The 23,711-nt window shown below is 36.3% G+C and overlaps 1 protein-coding gene across 1 annotated transcript in view; it reads left to right on the top strand.

Moving 5' to 3' along the window:
* The window catches only part of LOC136037891 (chitin deacetylase 1-like), a 39,951-nt gene extending 19,153 nt beyond the window's left edge, over positions 1-20,798 (top strand). Inside the window, exons 4-9 of the mRNA XM_065720746.1 lie at positions 2,732-2,884; positions 4,183-4,398; positions 5,401-5,606; positions 13,148-13,524; positions 16,118-16,344; positions 20,233-20,798. Coding sequence (XP_065576818.1) covers positions 2,732-2,884; positions 4,183-4,398; positions 5,401-5,606; positions 13,148-13,524; positions 16,118-16,344; positions 20,233-20,457 — 1,404 coding nt within the window. The 3' untranslated portion in view covers positions 20,458-20,798. The remainder of the gene's footprint in view (positions 1-2,731; positions 2,885-4,182; positions 4,399-5,400; positions 5,607-13,147; positions 13,525-16,117; positions 16,345-20,232) is intronic.
* The last annotated feature ends 2,913 nt before the right edge of the window (positions 20,799-23,711 follow it).

The raw sequence follows: 23,711 nt of genomic DNA on the forward strand, positions 1-23,711 counted from the left end.
GTACTGGTTTGATCTTCATCTCGGGGAATTTTGCTATGAGTGTTACCGTATTAATCAACCAAGCCGTTTTCTGGGTAGCTCATTTAATGTTTCATTGTTTCTCATTAACCTTGCCTTTGCCACATACAAAGTTAGATATAGTCGTTTAGATTAAACAGCACATGAACTCAAGCCGGAAGCTTTAACTATGTTATGTGTTCTGTTATTAACATAAGATAAGTTTCTGAAATCTGACAAGATTTTGAAAGATACTGCGAATAATGTTTTGAAAGGCAGCTAGTTAAACAAGAAGGCACGTTTTCAAGTCGTGGTCATTTTTAGAGGTAACTTTTAATCACACATTTAATTTAGTATTTCCAGTTTAATCTGTGTAATCCTACTGACAAAGTCACAGAAGCACCAAGCCGCCTGAGGCCGACGCAACAGCTCCTCCTTCAGCCCAATCTATTCAAAGCTTCCCATACCACTCGGGTGCAAACTGTTTTTTGTTTGTCCTATATTAATGACTGAAAAATACGTTACTTTGGCAATCTGCCATTCTTCATTCGCTAAATATGTAATAGCCATCTCATCGTAGCCCTGGAAAGTGGGATAGAACCACATTTTTTGTACAGCTTGAAATAAGGTTAGTCAACGGGTAACCAAAACTGTCCGTAGACAATTCCTCGGGAAAATGTTTAACAAATCATCGTCTTCCGAAACGACCATATTTCGGAACCATATTTGATCATTGTAGCTTCTGTTATAAACTATAACGGTCAAAGAGAATTAATGCCAATAAACTAATAATGTGTGCTTTTCTAGTTTTGTGTTCCTTCAGGTTATATAGTTTTAGCCACCTCGAACTGGTGGCTAAAAACTACACCTTTTTCTCCATTACTCGTTCTTGGATGTAAATGCAACAGAATAGAGAAAATAGACATGAGACCCCTGACAAGATTCCTATTACCTAGTCTGGAAAAAAGAAAACGGTTTAAGACTTGGAGAAACGTGATAGAAGAAGTCCTATATGGAACATCTTGGGACATCGCCATCAAAACTAAGTGCAACAGTTACAGTTAATTCATCGAGACTTAACATCAAATTGGAATTTTAAAAAAATGACATTCCTGATTCCTGCAATACAATATATTTAAAGACCAGGGGGGGGGGGTGTAAACACCGCAAAATAGCGGTTTGTAAATAATCTGCTACAGTGCTTATCAAGGTCTAATTGATTGATTTTCAACAAGCTCTGAATTAACCTTTTTTTTTGTAACTACACAGATATTTAAAATATATTGAAGTAGAGACCTTGCCCACGACCTAGCTGCTGTTGAAAGGCCATTCTATTATATGCTGGTGGGTTGTAACCCATCAAAGGAAGGGTTTTTTTAGACATTTCTTACCTCAAAGAATCAGCTTTGCATGCAATTTCTCGTGTTTTGGGAAAGGGGGCCAACCTATTGAATATCTTCGGATTTGGTCGGAGCGTAAGCCAAGAATTTTACTTAGGGATTGGCTAAAACAATGAATGGTCATATTGAAAACTTTGAATATTGCTAATTGATGAAGAGTAAAAGGCATTTTCATAAGGCAGGAGTTGAGTTTACCTTGTTTTTCAGTCTCAAGCCTTTTTCGTCATATTGGAATATCTTTTAGACTCCATGCCAATGGTTCAACTTGATTGGGTCTGAGGTCCTTACTAATTTCTGTGTTAGGTTTTCAGGCGTAAAAATTATTGCGGTTTTATCTATTTCCTGATGTGCAGTTATGCTTGTTAAGCAGTCATTACGGTACGATAGTTTAGTCAACCTTGTAATACAGATTTTTGCCGCTTCAATCAACGCTTGAATTTTCTTCATTCTGCCAAAATTTTGATTAATTGCTCTGTATAAAAATAAACTTAAAAAACAAAACAAAAAACGGCTGAGATACTTAAAAAAAATCCAGAACCTGTTGGGACCCTTGCTGAGTTTGGTCCTCCTTTTAATTCCTGACCACGGTAGGACAGGACCATCTTAACATAATTTTGTAGTACAACCCAGAGCTGTATCCAGGACTTTAGTTCGAGGGAGGCGATTTGAATAATGCATCAAGCATTTGTTTATGTAAATTTTTGCTACATTTTCACTAGTCGGACAAACATTTGGGGAGGAGTAGATGGAGGGGTTGAAACCCCCCGACCCTCTCCCTGGATAGGGTACAACCCCATGATATTACGAATAAAAGCAGGAGCAGGAGGACAATCCTTTCGTTGAGAGGAGTTAAATTCTCACTCATCTGTATCAGTGGTGGGATACTCTATTAAACATAATTGAAATCTCGACGGGGAATTAGATAAAGGGGAATACATCAAAAAGTAAATTTTACGTGACTGCGGAGATGTTTGTGCGTGTTCTTAAAAAAATGTCTTTGGTGGGGTTGATTAGACAATCTCTTAGGGATGACTCACCCGAATATTATTTCCATTCGTAGGGGGGGGGGGTCTGCAGCTTTTCCGGCCTCGGGTGGTTAAGCTTTCATGAGGTACGGCAATGGTCAAAACGTGTAAAGTGTCTTTTTAGGGACTATTTTTTATTTTACTTTAGATCGGTTCTTTGGAATATCACCCACCCCTTTTTTTTACAGATTTTTTGGTTATTTTTATTTTGCCTCAATTGGCTTGATAACATCATAGCTTGAATAATTTCTACGAAGAAAATGCTTTTTCTTCTTCAGAATAGGTATTTTAATTAGTTTTTTTCCACAGGGATTGCAAGCTATTCGTTGCCCTGCTGGTCTTGCTTTTGACATCGAAAAGCAAACTTGCGATTGGAAGGACCAAGTAGGAAACTGTTTGAAGAAAGAAAAGGATAAGAAAGTCAAGCCTCTGCTTAACACAGATGAGCCAGTCTGTCAACAGGTAATTCTTAATATATTGCTCTAGAGTACCCAGACAATAACAAGAATAAATTTGATTTATTTTTTTGATATTACTTTACTAATAAACACACTTATAACTCTTTACGAAGTTTGAAACACTAATCTAAGGTTTTCTATTTCATTACTTTAAGGCTGGATCTCCTTCCATTTTTTGTGGTCTTGGTGTTTCCCCACTTATCATTCCCCAAAAGATCCCCAAGTCTTTACTTGGGGCGGGGGTAAGCGGCTTGACCCTTCGAGCTCAGTTTGGGGTGTGGAGGCAATGCACATTTGGACCTTTGCTTCATTCTAGTTGGGTCTGCCCGACCAAAAATTAAAATGAAATTACATTTTCTGATCTCCAAAGCTTTTGAAGAGGTTGGAAAATTTTAGTAGTCTTCGTTCAAAGTACGTTGGTTGTATATACTGTCGCGTCGCCTGTAAAGTACTGTTGATAGTTATATATATGTATATAGTTTTGTTGTTGATGTATGTCAGGAAGACGGGGGCCTATAATATTTTAGGGACCTTAGCCTTTGCCATATGGTCAGTTGCGAAGGGTAAAACCGTCAAGAACAACCTCCATGCAACACTTGTTTAGGAGCAACCTGTCCCTTATGATTGAACTTGTTTACCTAGCCTCTAAGCCATACCGTATTTAGACGCCTTGACAATGTTTTTTTAAGGTAAACTCTAATTAAAGTCATGTATTGGTGCATCCGATGAAGACGAAATGTGGTAGTACCTTCTTGAAATTCCAAATTCACTAATTACTCTATGACCATACGGAAAACTATCAAGCAGTTCCATTGACTTTGTAACTGTATCTATAAATGGTTTGTTTGTTTTATTTTTTCTGCTGTTTGGTAATTCTGCCACTTTCTTTACGTATTTCCTCCTTTGTATCTTTTACTATTACTTAGCTTAGCTATTCGTTTCGCCTTGGTTGTTTAAGGATGTATATGATGTTTTCTTTACGCACTTGATCAATGTTTTTTTTTTTATCTTTGATATTAAATATTGTTTCGTAAATTTTTTAGTTCTATGTATTGGTAAGAGTAAAAAATATTCCCGTTCACTCTATCTAAATTTTTGTTATCTAAACATATTGTTCCAGGCTTGGTGGGGTTCGAATTTGATGCTTAAAAACCAGTTAGTTCCAGACTTTTGAAATTTAGCGATTTTCTCTTACACTTCTAGTGTCTTCGTGATTTTCTTGAGGATGGAGTTCACCCTTACATCATTACTTTATTTATTTTATTGCAAAGTAGCTTCCTTCTATCTTGTTTTGAATTTTAGGAGGGTACACTTGCTTGTGGCAGTGGCGACTGTATCGACAGAAACCTCTTCTGCAATGGTTCACCAGACTGTGCTGATGGGTCTGATGAAAACTCTTGCGATTCGGATAGTGATCCAAACCGTGCACCTGCCTGCGACCCTACCGTATGCGTTTTGCCCGACTGTTTCTGTTCTGAAGATGGCACATCTATCCCAGGAGACATTGACCCGGAACAGGTATTTATACCCTTTTTGAATGTCAATCGACAGGTTTTTTGAACTGTTCTGTATTTGAAACTGTGTTTGAAGGAAAGATGATGTGTTTTGGAAACTACGTTGAACTTTTTTTATGGAATGGATTTTTGAATAACTAAAGAAAACAGCAATCCTGACATAACTTTGAATTCTTAACCAGAATCGTAAAAAAAAAGAAATCCGAGAAAAGTGTGACTTTTTGCAAACTTCAGGAGCTTACTGTTGTATCCAAGCTGCGGTATAAGAATGTAGTTTCTACCTCCGTAGACTAAATTGGCCAAACAATTTTAAGGTAATTTGTTAAGTTCCACTAACGCCTTATATGCCATGAAGGCTCATAAAAATGCTTGCTGGAAGGGAGGGGTACTTTCAAAAGAGAGTTTGTAGAAGATTTTTATGGTGAAAAAAATTTTACAACTCGTTTTAAAAAGATAGAAAATGATCGTATGATTACATAATATTTTGAATAATAGTTTTAGCGTTATTAGTAGCTAATTTTATTAAGCTGATAAAAACGACAAAAAAATTCAAAAAAAGTAGGCAGCCGGTTTTAGCTTGAATTTACAATTTCTGTTATTTTTTAAAGTTTTGATTTTAATAAGAAAAAATTGCGGTTGTTCAGTACTTTTTAATGTGCTTGGGTTTCCAGAATGTGTATAGTGCTTTAGCACCAGTTTGTATAAATCAAAATTTCCTGGACGTGCATAAGTACTTTGAACACCAGTTTATGTAAATAAATATTTCGACAACTGCCCCTCTAGAACCCAATTTGCCCCCACAGGCCCCCACAGAAACAGGTCAGTTTTCTTTAGTATATCTTTGTCTTTATTTTACTACATAGATTATTTTAGATTTTTCACCGTCATTTTCACTTGATTAAGGAAAATTGGCTCCAATTTTGCCCCCCCCCCACAAGATTTGGACAAAATTATGCCACAGGTGCAACCCCGAGAACAGAACTATAGAATCTTACTTACTTTTTAGGTTCCACAGATGATCACTATTAGTTTTGATGATGCGGTTAACAATAACAATATTGAGCTCTACCAAGAATTATTTGATGGAGTGAGAAAAAACCCCAATGGCTGTGATGTCAAGGGAACTTTCTTTGTTTCACATAAATACACTAACTATACTGCAGTTCAGTCACTTCATAGACTTGGACATGAAATTGCTGCACATTCCATCACGTAAGTTTTTAGGATGCATGAATTTTTGGTTTGGGTTGTGAAGCCAGAAGTTCGTCATTATACAGTACACTGAAATTGAAGTAAAAAACATGATCTCATTTTTAAACAGGTTTTGAGTTTTTTTTAAAGTTTTTTAGAACTTAAAAAAAGCTTCTTATTCTTCTAATTAATAGAATATAATGTTTCAGAAGTCGTTCTTAAAGAATTGGGACTTAATTCAAACTTCAGCGCAAAGAGCGAGGTGTTGAGGAGGAGCAATCCCCCCTCATATATGTAATAACTTCTGTTCGTTTTAAGTTTTAATGTCGCTCCTTATTTTCAGTTGAAAAAACTTGTTTTTTATATTTCTGATCGTTTTTAAATAATGCCAGGAAATCTGGATACACCTCAACGGAAAAATCCCTCCTCCTGACCGATTTATTCTCTAGACCGGTGGTTCTCTCAAATTGTGATACGCGTACCCCTTGGGGTTATGCATAGGGTACACGGCCAGCCAACAAAAAATTAAAACAACCCTTCAACTCTAGGACTGGCAGTTTTATATATATATTTCAGCTATAGTTTACTTCGTACCAGTAACTTAGAAGGGGTCCCTAAAATGTTTTATGGGTAAAAAGGGGTAAAGCGTCTAAATAAATTTAAGAACCACTGCTCTAGACAATTCAGTCCTGGCGAAATTTAGCCCGGACACTTACTCTTAACATCTCCATGCGTAAAATTGAATCGACCAAGAGAAAGCAAGACATAAGAATCTCGTCTAGGAATTCTAGCAAATTTGTAATATTTCCCCCAAAAAATTCATCCCCTGAGAACTTCCCTCACCGCGAAAAATTATCCCGGTGGAAAATCCCACTTGTAGAAAATTTGCCCCCTTCCCCGAAAAATGTATGCATACTTCCCAAAAGCAAATAATGCACGTAAACAATAGGTAAATTTTGTAACTTAAAGACCTTTCCCCATGGGCTGGGTGAAGGGGTCATGAAATATCTGAAGGTAGATTTATTCGGCCTTTCAACTAAGCTGAACAAATAGCTATCTCAAAATTTTGATCTGACGATTTTGAGAAAAAGGGCCGTGGGAGGGGGCTTAGTTGCCCTCCATTTTTGGACACTCAAAAGAGAGCACTAGAACTTTTAATTTCAGTCCAAATGAGCCCCTTCCCGACATTTTAGGACCGCTGGGTTGATACAATCACCCCTGAAAAAAAAAACACGCATCCGTGGTCTTTCTTATGGAAAAAAAAAATCCACATTTTTGCAGATAAGACCTTAAAACCTCTACAGTCAGATTCTCTGATCCGCTGAATCTGACTGTGAAATTTTTATTAATATTATATGACTTCTAGGGAGTGTTTCCCTCTTTTTCCGAAAACCAGGCGAATTTTCTTAGGCGCGTAACCTTTGATGGGTAAGAGTAAACTTAATAACACTTCAATATTTGGAATCAGCCTAAAAATCCAATTCTTTTGATATATCTATTGGTGTCAAAATTTAATTTTTTAGAGTTTCGGTTACTATTGAGCCGGTTCGTTCCTTACTTACAGTTTGTTACCACGAATGTTTGATAGGATATTCGACTACCGATTTGTGATTAACGATTTGTAATTCCAAATACTTCCAACTTGTTTTTCTAGCATTGTCGGAGACGATTTTCAAGTGCTGTTGTGCATTTGCATTTCAGTTATGTAATTACATTTTCTCTTACGCCAATTTTCAATTGTTTTTTAGTTTTCCTTTTTGAAACCCGCCAAAAATGTATCTTCGAATGGGCAAATCTCTTGATGATTCAGGCAAAAACTACATAAAATTTTGACGCAAAAACAACAGGCAATTGGGGAAATCTTTTAGATTTATTAGTTCAGAATATAAAAAGTTAATTTAAGCAAATTCTGAAGCCAAAAGGTTTGCTTTTTTTATCCCGATTACCTAAATTTCGAAAATAAACCTTAAAAATGTAAGATTAATGACTTTGACCGTTGATAATAACATTTTAACCGTTTTAACATTTACCGTTGATAATAACATTTTTAAGATATTACGCTGTAAAGTTCAATTTTGCTTCCAGCGAAATGTGATTATGAGTTATTTATAATGACCTGAGCAAAAGAAAATCATAATCTAACGCTAATTACTATTCATAATCGAATCCGTTGTCTAGCTTCATAATGGTCTTAATAGCAAGCGTGTCCAAAAGCACAAGGTTGTGCCAGTATCCTTGTCAAAGGGTGTGTACCTAATGAATTAAAACTCCTTGCTTCATTGGCATGAGCCGTTATTTATTACCTGTGTTTAGGTCTCATTGTTTTTTAAGACATTTGGTTTGCTTTCGATTTTTATAGTTATGTCCTCATCAGGGCATTAAGTTAACCAAGGCTTTTGGAGGATCCTGTGTCCAACTTATCCGAACTTCCTCGGATGTAATCTGTGAGAAATCATGCCTAAGTAAAGAGCGATGTTGGCACAATATATATTCATAATTATTGTTATTATTATTATTTTTTAGACTATGGCAGTTTTTATTGTAGGAGTTATCGAAGAAACTTCGAAAAGGGGTCATTCAATTGGAAAATGAAAGGGCTAGTGCCCTTATTAATGGTCGAAAGTGATTGGAAGGCAACTAACCCCTCTCCCACGTCCACCATTTCCCCAAACACATCCAATCAAAATTTTGAAACAGCCAAAATTTTATTCAGCGTAGTTAAAAGGTCCAGAAATTATGTCTTTAATGATGGCAACCCTTCTACAGCCTTCAGGGCAAGGGTTGTAAGTTATGCTCTGGGGGCACATAAGTTTTTTTGTATAGAAAGTGTGGTCATATGAACTTCTTAGGGGGATCATTGGATTGATAATCAGTAGCTCTAGTGCCCTTCTTAAGATTCAAAATGATTGGGGGGCGGATATCTCCCCCACACCTCGTATTTTTATGGCACTTGGTATCTACCAAGTGACATATAGCGATCGCAAATTTTGTCGGTCTGTCTGTCCCGGTTTTGCTAGTTTAGGCACTTCCAGATAAGCTAAGACGATGAAATTTTACAGGCGTTTCAAGGACCAGACCAGATGAAATTAGAAATTGTCGTTTCCGCGATCCGACCATCTGGGGGGAGTGGGGGGACGGTTAATTCGAAAAAAAAGAAAAATGAGGTATTTTTAACTTACGAACAGGTGATTGGAATTTAATGAAATTTGATGTTTGGAAGGATATCATGTTTGTATTATTTATATTATATTATTAAATCTTGACCGGGTCTGGTCACATTAGGGGGAGTTGGAGGGGAAAACCTAAAATCTTGGAAAACGCTTAATGTGGAGGGATCGGGATGAAACTTGGTGGGAAAAATAAGCACAAGTCCTGAATACGTGATTGACGTAACCGGAACGGACCCGCTCTCTTTAGGGGAGCTGGGGGGAGGGTTAATTCTTAAAAATTAGAGAAAAATGAGTTATTTTCAAGTTACGAAAGAGTGATCGGATATTAATGAAATTTCATATTTAGAAGGACCTCGTAACTCAGATCACTTACTTTAAATCTTGACTGGATCCATTGTCGTTGGGGGGGGGGTTAGGGGGGGGGTCGGAAATCTTGGAAATGACTTTGAGTGGAGAGATCAGGATGAAACTTAGTGGGAAGAATAAGCACAAGTCTAAGATACGTGACTGATATAATCGGACCGGATCCGCTCTCTTTGGGGGAGTTTGGGGGGGGGGGGGGTAAATTGGAAAAAATGAGGGATTTGTAACTTATGAACGGGTGATCAGATCTTAATGAAACTTGATATTTAGAAGGAGCTTGTGCTTCAGAGCTCTCCTTTTAAATTCCGACCAGATCTTGTGACTTTGGCGGGGGGGGGGAAACCGAAAATGTTGAAAAACGTGAAAATTGAGGTATCATTATCTTATTAAAGGGTGATCGGATCTTAATGAAACTTGATATATAGGAAGATCTTATGTCTCAGATGCTCCATTTTCAATTTGAATCGGATCCAGGAACATAGGGAATAGGGGAACAGAAATCTTGGACATCGGAAATCTTGGAAAATGCTTAGAGTGGAGAGATCGGGATGAAACTTGGTGGGTAGAATAAGCAAATATCGTAGATACGCTATTGATGTAACCGGACTAGATCCGCTCTCTTTGGGGGAGTTACGCGATGGAGTTCAGTACTTTTGCGAGTTTGGTGCTTCTGGATGTGCTAGGACGATGAAAATTGGTAAGCGTGTCAGGGAGCTGCACAAATTAACTTGATAAAGTCGTTTTCTTCGATTCGACCGTAGGGGGGGGGGCTGAAGGGAGAGGAAAAATTAGGAAAAATGGGGTATTTATAGCTTACCAGTGGGTGATCGGATCTTAATGAATTTTGATATTTAGAAGGACCTTGTGACTCAGAGGTCTTATTTTAAAGCTTCTGATTTTCCTTTTAAATCAACCCATTCATTCTTAGAATTTTGCTAGAGCTCATGCCATATGAACTCTTGGCTCTTCGATCTTCCGGCCTCGTCACAAGTCCCATATGAGCTCTTAGCTCTTGTTGCAAAATGTATCTGATAGGAATTTTGAGGTGATCATTTTCTATCGTAGGAGCTTCGAAAAAGGGCTGTTCGATTCGAAATTAAAAGGGCTAGTGCCCTTTTAATAGTCAAAAGTGATCGGAAGGGAACAAGCCCCCCCCTCACACTCATCAGTTCCGAAAAAACATCTAATCAAAGTTTTGAAATAGCCATTTTGTTCAACGTTGTTGAGAAGTCTAGAAATTGTGTCTTTGGGGATGACAACCCTCCCACATCCCTCATTGCAAGGGTTTTAAGTTATGCCCCGAGGGCATATATGGTTTTTATGCAAAGGATGGTTGTAGAAACTCTGGACAGGGCTCATTGGGTTGTAAATCCGATGTTCTCGTGCCCTTTTCAAGAGTCACAGTGATCAGGGGTGGTAGCTACTCTCCCTCTCTCCTCACACTGTATTATCGACAAATGCATCCGATGGAAATTTTGATATAGCCATTTGTTAAAAAATAGTCCAAGGATCATTAAGGCCTTTGAGGTTGAAACAATCCTCCAGAAGCTGGGGGGTAAGGGTTGCAAGCTGTGCCCCAGGGGCATTTAAGGTTTTTAAGGTGGTCGTATGAAGTTTAGGCGAGGTTCATTTGATTGGAAATGTACTGTTCTAGTTCATTTTTAAGAATTGAACATGATGGAGAGCAACTAGTCCTCCCCCCCCTCATATTCTCTTCTCCCGAAACGTGTTTAATTGAAATTATGAGATAATTATTATGTCACCAATAGTCTAAAATCATATTACAATGTCTTTAGGTGGACACAATCCCCCAGCGCCCGTTGACAAGGGTTTAAGTTATGCCCGAGACATTTAAAGTTATTATTGAACGGGTGGTTGTATAAGCTTTGGATTGGATTGAGCTTACTTGATTTGAAGTTGAAAGTTTTAGTGCCCTTTTTGAGAGTCAAAAGTGAATGAAGGTGAATTCAGCCCCTTCCAAGCCTATCATCCTTCAAAACACGTCTGATCGACATTTAAAGAGAACCATTTTGTTCAGCGTTGTTGAAAGGTCCAGTAATTGTTATGTCTTTGGGGATATCAACCTCTTCACAGTCCTCAGGATAAGGGCTGTAAGTAAGTTAATTCGTTTATTGGTTACACATTGTATGTGTTATTTGGAAAGGTATGCATGCTTGAACTTTACTTTCCAAGAACCTATTCAGGTGAGGCTTTCATCAGAGACTTTCATCCCAACCCCAACGAGAGCAAGAGGTCTCAGCCCTAAATCCACAGCTACCTTAAGGGGGGCACCCCACCTGGAACCGCCACTGCTACAAATAAAGCTTATATTCTTACAATTTAAATAAATAAAAAGTGCAAGTGTTTCCAGGTTGTCAAAGAGGGTAGATAGAATCTTTTGGGGATGATATTAGATTTTATTTTTCAGGTCAACTTCAGGAATTATAAAATTAAATTAAAAAATACTTTTTTTGTCAGGATTAAATGTTGTTGAAAAAATTTCTCCATCATTCAAATAGCAACCCAAACTATGGATTCTTATAGAAAAACTGAAAAGGTATAATTTTTTGTCATTAAAAAGACCTTGTTAATAAAAAAGAATATAAATTAATTTAAAAAAAGACTTCCACAAAACTAAGTTTTTCAAAGAAAAATAAAGAGTTCCATTAACCCAAATATGAGCAGAAATAAAGTTAACCCAAAAGCGTAAAATTGCCACAAATAACTATCAGCAAATAAATTAAAATCAAAACTAACAGAAATTACAATGAATAGCCGATTCAAACCCAAAATGAGCAAAAACTAACATGAGTAAAGCTGATAACCCGAGCTTTCTCAAGATTAAATAAAAAAAAACAAGTTTTTTTAAATGAAAGTAAGGAGCGACATTAAAACTTAAAACGAACAGAAATTACTCCGTATATGAAAGAGGCTTTTCCTTCTCAACGCCCCTCTCTTTACGCTAAAGTTTGACTCTTTCTCTTAACTCTACATTTTAAAACAGTAAAAAACTTTAGCGTAAAGAGTGGGGCGTTGAGAAGGAAAAGCCTCTTTCATATACGGAATAGTTTCTGTTCGTTTTAAGTTTTAATGTCGCTCCTTACTTTCATTTAAAAGAACTTGTTTTTTTTAAAGTAAGGTTTTTCAACTACGCTCAATAAAATGGCTATCTCAGAATTTTGATCCGTTGACTTTGGGAAAATAATCAGCGTGGGAGGGGGTCTAGGTGCCCTCCAATTTTTTTGGTCACTTAAAAAGGGCACTAGAACTTTTCATTTCCGTTAGAATGAGCCCTCTCGCAACATTCTAGGACAACTGGGTCGATACGATCACCCCTGAAAAAAAACAAACAAACAAATAAACACGCATCCGTGATCTGCCTTCTGGCAAAAAATATAAAATACCACATTTTTGTAGATAGGAGCTTCAAACTTCTACAGCAGGGTTCTCTGATACGCTGAATCTGATGGTGTGATTTTCGTTAAGATTTTATGACTTTTAGAGGGTGTTTTCTATTTTCTAAAATAATGCAAATATTCTCAGGCTCGTAACTTTTGATGGGTAAGACTAAACTCGATGAAACTTATATATTTAAAATCAGCATTAAAATGTGATTCTTTTGATGTAGCTATTTGTACCACAATTTCATTTTTTAGAGTTTTGGTTACTATTGAGCCGGGTTGCTCCTTACTACAGTTCGTTACCACGAACTGTTTGACCAGATCATAATTTGTGCTTTACTGAAAACAAAGTGTGCTTCAAATGTTTTCCCTTTTTTACTTTCATAAATAAAAGTTACCAAAACTTTAAGGAATAAATATCAGTATATGTCAATTAAACTGACAATCCGCGGTTTTTCAGTAAATACTCATACCGACTGTATTGAATGAAATTCTTATTTTCTTATTAAATGACGAAAAATTAGTTACGTTTTCATCAATATTGGGAGTTGTTTCTATTTACAGAAATGTTTTTTCACGGCTTAAAAATTATTATAATCAAATTTCTTAAACTTTTCCTCTATTTTAGTCATAATGACGACGAATCATTGTGGTCTAGTGCATCTGTTGACGATTGGGCAAAGGAAATGGCCGGAGTTCGTCTCATTATTGATAAGTTTGCCAATATTACTGATAACAGCGTTGTAGGCATGCGTGCTCCATACTTGAGAGTAGGTGGCAACAATCAATTCTCTATGATGGAAGACCAAGCTTTCCTCTATGACTCTACTGTCACAGCCCCTCTTCAAAATCCTCCTCTTTGGCCATATACTTTGTACTTCCGTATGCCACACAGATGCCACGGAAATTTGCAGAAATGCCCAACTAGATCCCATGCTGTATGGGAAATGGTCATGAACGAGTTGGACAGAAGAGATGATCCTGAATCCGATGAAGATCTACCAGGTTTGTCACATGCATGTATTATGATAATACAAATTAACAGGTAACTCCATACAAAATGAGCTTGAAAGTTTATTGTCTTGTCTGCACAAGGCGGAGGGGTGGGGGATCTTTTATTCATGTTTAATTCAAAGAACCTTTCCCCTAAAAATTGAAAAACAATGACCAACAAGCATGTTTTTTTTGTATTTTGACCGCCCTTCCTCCACCTCTCTTAGGAAAAGCCTCTATATTGTTTTTCCAAAGAATACCCCTTAAAAACCATGAAAATGGTAATGAAAAGGATTTTTTTTTATTCCCGTCCTCCTTTTAAGTAACTAAAGTGATAACGCCATAGGAAAGATATTTTAAAAAATTCTATTTCATTTTGAAAGGCAAACACCTTAAATGATCCCTTTTCTTGAAACATTTCCCTCCTCATATTGAGCAAAACCCTTGAAATGATATTTGAAAAAAAATATAGAAACAGATAAAAAAAACATTTTTTTTTAAGTCACCTTAAAACTCTACACGAATAGATAGTGTCCTATAAATGAGCCCTGGTTGACTTCTGCTCCACCACGACCCTCATCAGCCCCCATCACGGCAAAGTTTGAATTTAGTCCCAGTACTTTGAAAATGAATGCTCCTGCTCTGGAGGAGTGGGAATAGGATAGAAATAACGGAAGGGATTGTTTGCATTTGCTTTAAAGAATATTTTGTGAGTCAATTTGTAAATAAAACATGTAATTATCCATTAACTGTAGTGCACTTAAAGATGTGCTATGTAAGGCCGATGGATTGGCCACTATCTACCACCTGGTGCACGTTATTTCGGAAAGATTGTATCACCATAAAACTTCACAGTAAAGACACACTTTCAGAGATTCGTTTAAAAGCAGATTCCTTCGTAATTTAAATAGGTTTTTCAGTAGAAAAATTTCCTAAGAATTTGTTTCAATTTTAAATAAATATATAATAAATAAATAAATAAATTCTATATAAAAGAGGATCTTGCACTGGCCCATTATGACGCATAGGCAATGCCGTATCCAGGAGTTGGGTCTATCAGGTTTGAAATCCCGTCCCTGAAATTTTTTTCGCCTCGTAGAAAGTACCAAAAATGCATATCAACAATTTTTTAGTATGTTTTACGATTTATTTTTGTAAAACTCAACCAGACTCCCTCCCCCTCCCCCCCGAGAAAATGTTAGATAAGGTCATGCGCATGGGCCCAGGGATTTTGTCGCCTGTCACTTCTGGTTACTCTAGTGCCTTTTGGAGATACAGAAAACCAGATACCTTTTTTTGTTCATATTTTCGAGTTTTGTTATGTCGTTAATTTGTTATTTCATATTTACTCATTCGTATTTGAGGTAATCTTGGTGAAAGGTTTCTTTTCTGGATTAGCTTAAATAACAAATACTATTCAATTCTCCATTTCAACATTTTTTCCAAATATAATAGGAGCTGCCCTGACACTTACGCCTCAGCTTCCTATTCTGCTGCCTAAATGTGGCTATATATATATATATATATATATATATATATATATATATATATATATATATATATATATATATCATGAAAAGAGAAATCACCAATGCAACAGCACAAACACAAAAAGAGAGACAGAAGGAGAAAAGGAAGACTGTTTTCTTAAATTAGTGATTAATATAGACCAGCACTTGAATGAGGCCTTAACCCTACTCATCCATACAATCACATAGGTCAAACAGCATAGCCATACACAATCAACCATAAAGAATAATCCATGGACAGGCAGTCATGTCGTCAATAAGTATAAGTCGTCATTTACCAAACAATAGAAAAATAATAAAGACAAATAATTCAGAGGCAACAACCCAACACAAGGGCTCATCAGGAGAATGCACTGGCCTATATAGGGTTTCGCCACTTTAATATATATATATATATATATATATATATATATATATATATATATATATATATATATATATATACATATATATATATATATATATATATATATATATATATATATATATATATATATATATATATATATATATATATATATATATATATATATATATATATATATATATATATATATATATATATATATATATATATATATATATATATATGTATATATAACCACTGGTTTTGTTGGCTTTTATTATCATTTTTTACTTCTATGTCACCAACTGTCGGCTCATAATGCTAATTTGAAAAAAAGTGGGGTGGGGGGACGGAACACAATTTTCTTAGTAATGAAAATTGTATTTCAAGAAAGTGTTGAATAGAGAATTAAACAGTATTGCTCTTCTGTTGTTAATGTAACTAGTTCATAAAAGGAAACTTGCACCCCGATTTCACACGATATTCTGTATATCTGATACTTAACAAGGACTAATCTAGTTCTTCTATTTGAACTTACCTTAATTACAAGTAAGTATCCACAGCAATTTCAGGAAATTTACTTGTTTTCTGTAGATTCACATATTTCTCCGTTTTCTGTAGATTTACATATTTCTCTCCAACTCCTAGAATTGAGCGTTTGATACTTTTTACTTCCTCAGGAATATAATTCATGTGTGTGGGCAAGCTAAAAAAAAAATTCATCCTACAGGTTGTGCCATGGTTGACTCTTGCTCCAATATTCTCTCTGGAGAACAGTTTTACGCCTTTTTGAACCACAATTTCGACCGTCACTACCAACAGAATCGTGCCCCTCTTGGTCTTTATTTCCATGCTGCCTGGTTGAAGAACAACCCTGAATTCTTCGATGCTTTCCTGTTCTGGATAGACGAGGTTCTCGAAAAATACAATGACGTCTATTTTGTGACCATGACTCAGGTAACTATTTTTTTGTCTACAATATGCTGGTCGTTGAGATCATTTATAATTACTGGCGATCTGTATTCCTCCATCCCAGTTTGTGTTATTTTGCTTCAGCCGACTCCCACTAACCCTCTATCCCAGACTGCAGTTTCGGATTGAGGCCTAATAATCCAGGGGGCAAGGGCAAGGTATACTATAAAAATGTAAAAATAGTAGTAACAATGTTGGAGAACAAACCTGAATTCTGCGATGCTTTCCTGTTCTGGAATGCAAGGCTCTCGAAAAATATAATGACTTCTATTTTGTGACCATGACTCAAGTAAATATATTTCTTGTCTACAATACACTGGTCGTTGAGATCATTTATGATTTCTGGCGATCTGTATTCCTCCATCCCAGACTGCAGTTTCGGATTGAGGCCGCATAATCCAGGGCCGCATAATCCAGGGGGCGGGGCCAAAGTATACCAATGGAGTGTGAAAATAGTTGTAAAAATGTTGAAGAACAACCCTGAATTCTTCGATGACTTCATCTTCTGGATAGACGAGGTTCTCGAAAAATATAATGATGTCTATTTCGTGACCATGACTCAGGTATATATATTTCTTGTTTACCATACGCTGGTGGTTAAGATCATTTATAATTTACTAGCAATCTTTATTCCTCCATCCCAGTCTGTGTTGTTTTGCTTCAGCCGACTCCCACTAATCCTCTATCCCAGACTGTAGTTTCGGATTAAGGCCTCATTATCCGGGGGACGGGGGCAAGGTATACATAGGAGTGTAAAAACATAAAATAAAAGGAACTTACTGTCACATGTCAGAAGAACTTGGGGTAACTGCCCCTCTTTGCCCAGGCCTAGAACCGCCACTGCCAGACTGTGTCTTTGTTCAGTTCTTGAATCATAATTGCCATCTAAAATGTGAAAGTAAAAATTGCCCAGAATCAACTTATTTTAAAACCTCTCATGGTAGCGTGTTTAAACAGACAGAGAACCCAATCAAGTCTTTCATTATAAGAAAAAGTTTGGGTAAAATTAGAGGACTTTCTTGAAAATTATTTCTCCAAGTCGTGGATTGATCTTAAAAATGCAGGTAAAAAAAAAATCTTATTTTAGACTGTTAGACAGAGTGCAGAGTAGGCAAGCCTTTTTTTTTCGCTCATTTGGAAACCTGTCTCTCCCCTCAAAAAAAAAAAAAAAAAAATCAGGGATGCGACCCTAAAGCTGAATATATGCGTATGTGTATGCAAGGTTGTATCCAAGGGGGTTATCAGATTTGACCCTACACCCCCTTAAAAAAATCCCACTTATCAAAAAGTAATAAAAATGTATATGAACAAAATTTTGATGCGTTTTGCAAAGTTCTCCTCCCCCCACACACACACTCCAAAAAATATTGGACCGTCAAAAAGTAAGCTGCGTTTTGTAAATTTTTGTAAACAACCACCCCCCTTCCGCCCCCGAAGAAATATTCCGGACGCATATATATATATATATATATATATATATATATATATATATATATATATATATATATATATATATATATATATATATATATATATATATATATATATATATATATATATATATATATATATATATATATATATATATATATATATATATATATATATATATATATCCAAATTTGGACTTGGAGCATCAGATTTAAGAACTATCCTTGAAAATCTAGATTTTGCTTTCAATGTGTTCTAACCTTTCTGTTGGTGTAGACACCCACATCCTAAATCAGTATGATTTGCCAATTCTGTTACAAGTGAAAGTTCGTTAGACTCCGTTAATATTTGCAAGGTCGTTTGGCGTTACTAGCAAGGTCAGCTTTTTTTGTATGATAATTCAAACATGTTTTTCGGGTAGACTTGGACTTATTGTAATGCTTTAATTTAACCGCTTTGTTGCTATAGAAATACAGGAAGAAAACAATTCTTCGTAAACATGAAGCCCGTTTTGCAACTGGCACAAACAAGAAAAAACCGAAGCTTATGATCTTTTATAAGTAACAAAGAAAAAAAATGCATTTCATTTCTTCGTTTCTCAAAATTAGAAGTCTCCCTAGCCCCCCCCCCAAAAAAAAAAATGGAAAGTGTTTTTTTTTATAGGGAAGTGTGTTTACTTCAGGCGGGGAGAGGGCGTGAATTTTTGGCTGGGAGTTTTCCACTGGAGAATTTTCCCTGGGGTTTTCGTATGTGAACTTTTCATTGGAAATTTTACCTTGGGGGAATTTGCTGGATTTTCCTGCATTATTAAAAAAAAGATCAGAAATAAAAACAACTTATGTTCAATTCTAAGGCAGAAGCAACATTAAAACTTAAACGAGCATATATTATTACGTATATAAACGGGTTGCCCCGTTTTCAACAGTTCTTTACTCTAAAGTTTGAATGATGTCCCAATTCTTTAATAACGACTCCTTAAGCACAGGGGTTGCTTAATAAGAAGAATAAGAAGCCTTTTTTTTAAGTGGCAAAACATTTTAGCGCAAAAATCAAGCTGTTGAGGAGGGGAGGGGGCACCCCTCTTATATAAGTAATATTTTATGTTCGGTTCAAGCTTTAATATTGCCTCTTACTTTGAGTTGAAAACAAAAACGTATTTCCTTTTTTGTTTAATTTGTATTTAAGTCAATGTACATTTTATTATTGTTAATGGGCTTAAGTTTTTGTTTTTGTTATATCTAAAACAAAAATTTTATGGGCTATCGAAAAAAACGAGTTGAAAAGCTATACTGGTGTCGATCACCGTAGCTATTTGTCATTGTCTTTTCACTACACCAATACCTCACTTTACGTCGAGGGTGTTCCAAAAAATACGACGCAAAATGAACTAAGATTTTCTATGGCAAACCATGTAAAGATTGGAGAGATGTTACAGGTTTACGAAAATACCACTTTTGGAAATCGAATAATCTAAACATTAAAAAATAATGTAAAATTTTACTACATATATACAAAAAAATAACCTATACAATTAAAACAAAATTAACTGCTGATTCAATAAATTCATGAAAAACAAAATTGAACTTAATCATATTCTGAAGAATCCATAATTGGTTATCTCGTAAGTCGGCTTTCTTTTGCGAAAAATTTATCCAATATTTGCTGAATAGCTCTTTTTTTTTCAATATAAAATAAATGACCCTGTAGCAATTGATAATCGTAGCTACCGCCTGGGACATTTTAAAACCCCTTCCGCTGTTAGGATCGTTTTAAAAAAAAACTTCTCCATAGCTTCGTTAATCAAACATATCGTTTTGAGTTTAAATTTTGTTCCCGGTGATTTCTATTGAACGTCACTATCACCTTCTTCATTAGCAAATTCTAGTTGCAATAGTTCTTCATTAGAGAATTCTTCGTCGGACGAAGTTTTACTCGGGATGTGACAAACGAAGACGAGTCAATAAAATCCCTCACAGGTGTGACAAATGACACGTGATCCACAACGTACGGACTAATTCTTCCTTTCACTCCTCATTGAATTCTAGCCAAACTGGCGTCCAAAAATACATTTTTAACAGGCACCCTTGTAACGCCGCAACGAATTGGATCGCTTGTGAGAAAAAGGGAAAACCGTAATTATTACTTCAAAGAGAGAACCCAAAAGAGAAAACAAAACAAGTAAAAGGAAAGATAAAGCTAAGTTTACAAAAAGTGCATTTATCTGATAAAAAGGGACAGGAAAAAATTCATGACTCGTACAACTACGCAAACTCGAATACCTAACGACGCACAATGAAAATTAGTACTAATTGAGAGGCAATGCAACTTTGAAAAACTTAAAACGAAACGAAACAAAGCGGTGCATTTGTGTACTCTTAATTTTAGGACTTTGCTCAGTGTATTATACTTTACTTGCTTTAAAGGTTGATTAATTTTTTTCAGGTTATTCAATGGATGCAAAACCCCCAAACTGTTAATGAAGCTAAAAATTTTGATGCTTGGAAAGAGAAATGCAACCCAATTACGACCTCTCAATGTGGTGTGCCAAATTCTTGCAGTCTAACTAGCAAAGAACTACCCGGGGAAACTCTCCGTATGCACACATGCATGCGCTGCCCGCCTAACTATCCCTGGTTGAACGACCCATCTGGAGATGGTTTCTTTTAGTTAGGTTCTTGAATGATATGAATTATTTTTCTATATATATATGTGTAAAACAGCCATGTTGAGTTATCATTTGTTTAATGGATTTTAATGTCCTATATTTTTTTCCATACAACTTGACAAAGGCGGCCAAAAAAAATAAATATGTATCAGCATAGGGGTTATTCGATATTTATTGGGCATCAAGGCTGTTTTGCAGCAGCAGTGAGTGCACCACTCGAGATTATATTATTCAAGTATGTTTTTGTATATAGTCCACGTTATGCGAATTTCTGTGATTTAAAGAGTGAATGAAAATGAGATGTTTTAATATTAAAATATGCTGAATAAAACATCATAAACCATTTTGAGTCTTGTATTTCATAAGTATTTTCCACGCTCAATAAATCGTTTAAACTACGTCTGAAATAGTCATGCACGTACGTAGAGAACCTTCTCCATACCCCCCCCCCGGAAAATAGCTTGCGGTTGTTTCCCCAGTCTCTTATAATGTTCAATATTTTCATACAACAAATCACATATGATTATATAACACGTCCAAAATCAAATCAAGGTAAGTAAATCTTCTACGAATCAAAGTAGATCGTTCTTCATCAAAGTAGCTACAATATTTGATGATTCCAAAGTAACTTGTTGAAGTCGCTTTTTGTAAATTGAAGGCTGCAACTGTGACACAAGCGTCCTAAATTTAGTTTAGATATATAGTAAAGGGATTCGGTACCTTAAAATCATTTTGTGACGTTCAGCGTCGGCTGAACGTTGCAAACAGATAGGGCCCGCTAAGAAATTCTCCCAGGAGACTAACCACTACAGAGAGCTATTGAGAATCTTTGATATGTCTGCCAAATTTGATTCAATCGACAAAAACCTCCCATGCGTAGGCAAGGCTTTCTAACAAAGCGGTTAGCACCACAGAGAACTCCCAAGGCTTCAAAATTTCTCAAATAATATTCCTTTGGAGCCGATTTTTCAAGTTTCCCCAGCAGGTATGCCAAAATTTTTTTTTAGGGAATGTCCTTTCCTGAATTTTAAAAAGAAAGTTCTGCTCTGTTTAATAAAAAAAAAAAAAAAAATCAAACTTCCTAATAATGGAAGTTTCATTAAAACTGAATATTTCTATCTCCGACAAAAACGGGAGAGGCTAATGTTTTTTTTTAAAGATTTTGAGAAAGAAAGGGTGGGATTTTAGTTTTTATCGTTTATTGCAATCTCTTATGTAAGCTCTACATGATATAGCAAGACCAACCAATCAGTTCTAAATAGTTCGGCCACACATACTAAAAATTTTAAGATGGACTACCAATGGTGATACTTTAGTGTATCAAATCATCTTAAGCATTAACAGAATCGCCCTAGTATACAGTGCATCCTTTCTCGATGCCTTCCAGTCCCACCACAATTTTTATGGCACTTAGGTATTTACCAAGTGACATACAGCGATCGCAAATTCTGTCGGTCCCGGTTTTGCTAGTTTAGGCACTTCCAGATAAGCTAGGACGATGAATGAGTTCTTATTGTAAATTCCGACCGCATCCAGTGACATTGGGGGGAGTTACAGGTGGAAACCTAAAATCTTGGAAAACGCTGTAGGGATCGGGATGAAACTTGGTGGGAAAAATAAGCACAAGTCCTAGATACGTAATTGACTACCAGAACGGATCCGCTCTCTTGGGGAAGTTGGGGGGAGGGTTAGTTCTAAAAAATTAGAAAAAATGAGGTATTTTTAACTTACGAAGGAGTGATCGGATATTAATGAAACTTCGTATTAGAAGGACCTCGAAATTCAGATCTCTCATTTTACATCTCGACCGCATCCAGTGTCATTGGAAGAGTTGGGAGGCCGGAAATCTTGGAAAACGCTTTGAGTGGAGGGATCAGGATGAAACTTGGTGGGAAGGATATGCAAAAGTCCAAGATACGTGACTGACATAAACGGACCAGATCCGCTCTCTTTGGTGGAGTTGGGGGGGGGGGGGTAATTCGGAAAAACTAGAAAAAATTAGGTATTTGTAACTTACGAATGGGTGGTCAAATCTTAATGAAATTTGATATTTAGAAGGGTCTTGTGCTTTAGAACTCTCATTTTAAATCCCGACAAGATCCGATGACATTGGGGGAGTTGGAGGTGGAAACTGGATTTCTTGGAAAACGGAAAAATCAAGGTATCTTACGAATGGGTGATCGGATCTTAATGAAACTTGATATATAGAAGAATCTTATGTCTCGGATGCTTCATTTTTAATTTGAATAGGATCCGGGGACATAGACGTTTGGGGGGATAGAAATCTTTTGGAAACCGGAAATCTTCGAAAACGGGGGAGTTGTGGGGGGGGGGGTTAAATCTGAAAAATTAGAAAAAATGAGGCATTTTTGACTTACGAAGGAGTGATCAGATCTTAATACAATTTAATGTTTGGAAGGATATCGTGTTTCAGAGATCTGATTTTAAATCCCGACTAGATCTGGTGACTGTGGGGGGATTTGAAGGGGGAAACTGGAAATATTGGAAAACATTAAAATTGAGGTATCTTTATCTTACGAATAAGTGATTGGTTCGTAATGAAACTTGATATATAGAAAGATCTTATGTCTCAGATGCTCAATTTTCAATTAGAATTGGGTCCAGGAACATAGGGGGGTGGAGGGGGACACAGAAATCTTGGAAACCGGAAATCTTGGAAAACGCTTAAGAGTGGATAGATCAGGATGGAACCTGATGGGAAGAATAAGCACAAGTTCTAGATACGTGATTGAAATAATTCAAACGGATCCACTCTCTTTGGGGGATATGGGGGGATTTCCAGTGCTTTGGCCAGTTCGGTGCTTTTGGACTTAGTAGGACGATGAAAATCGGTAGGCGTGTCAGGGACCTGCACAAATTGACTTGATAACAGTTGTTTTCCCCGATTCGACCATCTAGAGGGCTGAAGGGAGAGGAAAAATTAGAAAAAAACGAAGTATTTTTAGCCTGATCGGATCTTAATGAATTTTCAATTTTAGACAGACCTCGTTACTAAGAGCTTTTGTGTCAGGAACATGCACAAATTGACTTGATAACAGTTGTTTCCCCGATTCGATCATCTAGAGGGCTGAAGGGAGAGGAAAAATTAGAAAAAAACGAAGTATTTTTAACCTGATCGGATCTTAATGAATTTTCAATTTTAGACAGACCTCGTTACTAAGAGCTTTTATTTTAAATCCTGACCAGCATTAAGTTTCTGATTTTACTTTTAAATTAACCTATTGATTCTTTGTTT

The sequence above is a fragment of the Artemia franciscana genome, chromosome 17 (genome assembly GCF_032884065.1).
Source record: "Artemia franciscana chromosome 17, ASM3288406v1, whole genome shotgun sequence".
Classification (NCBI taxonomy): domain Eukaryota; kingdom Metazoa; phylum Arthropoda; class Branchiopoda; order Anostraca; family Artemiidae; genus Artemia; species Artemia franciscana.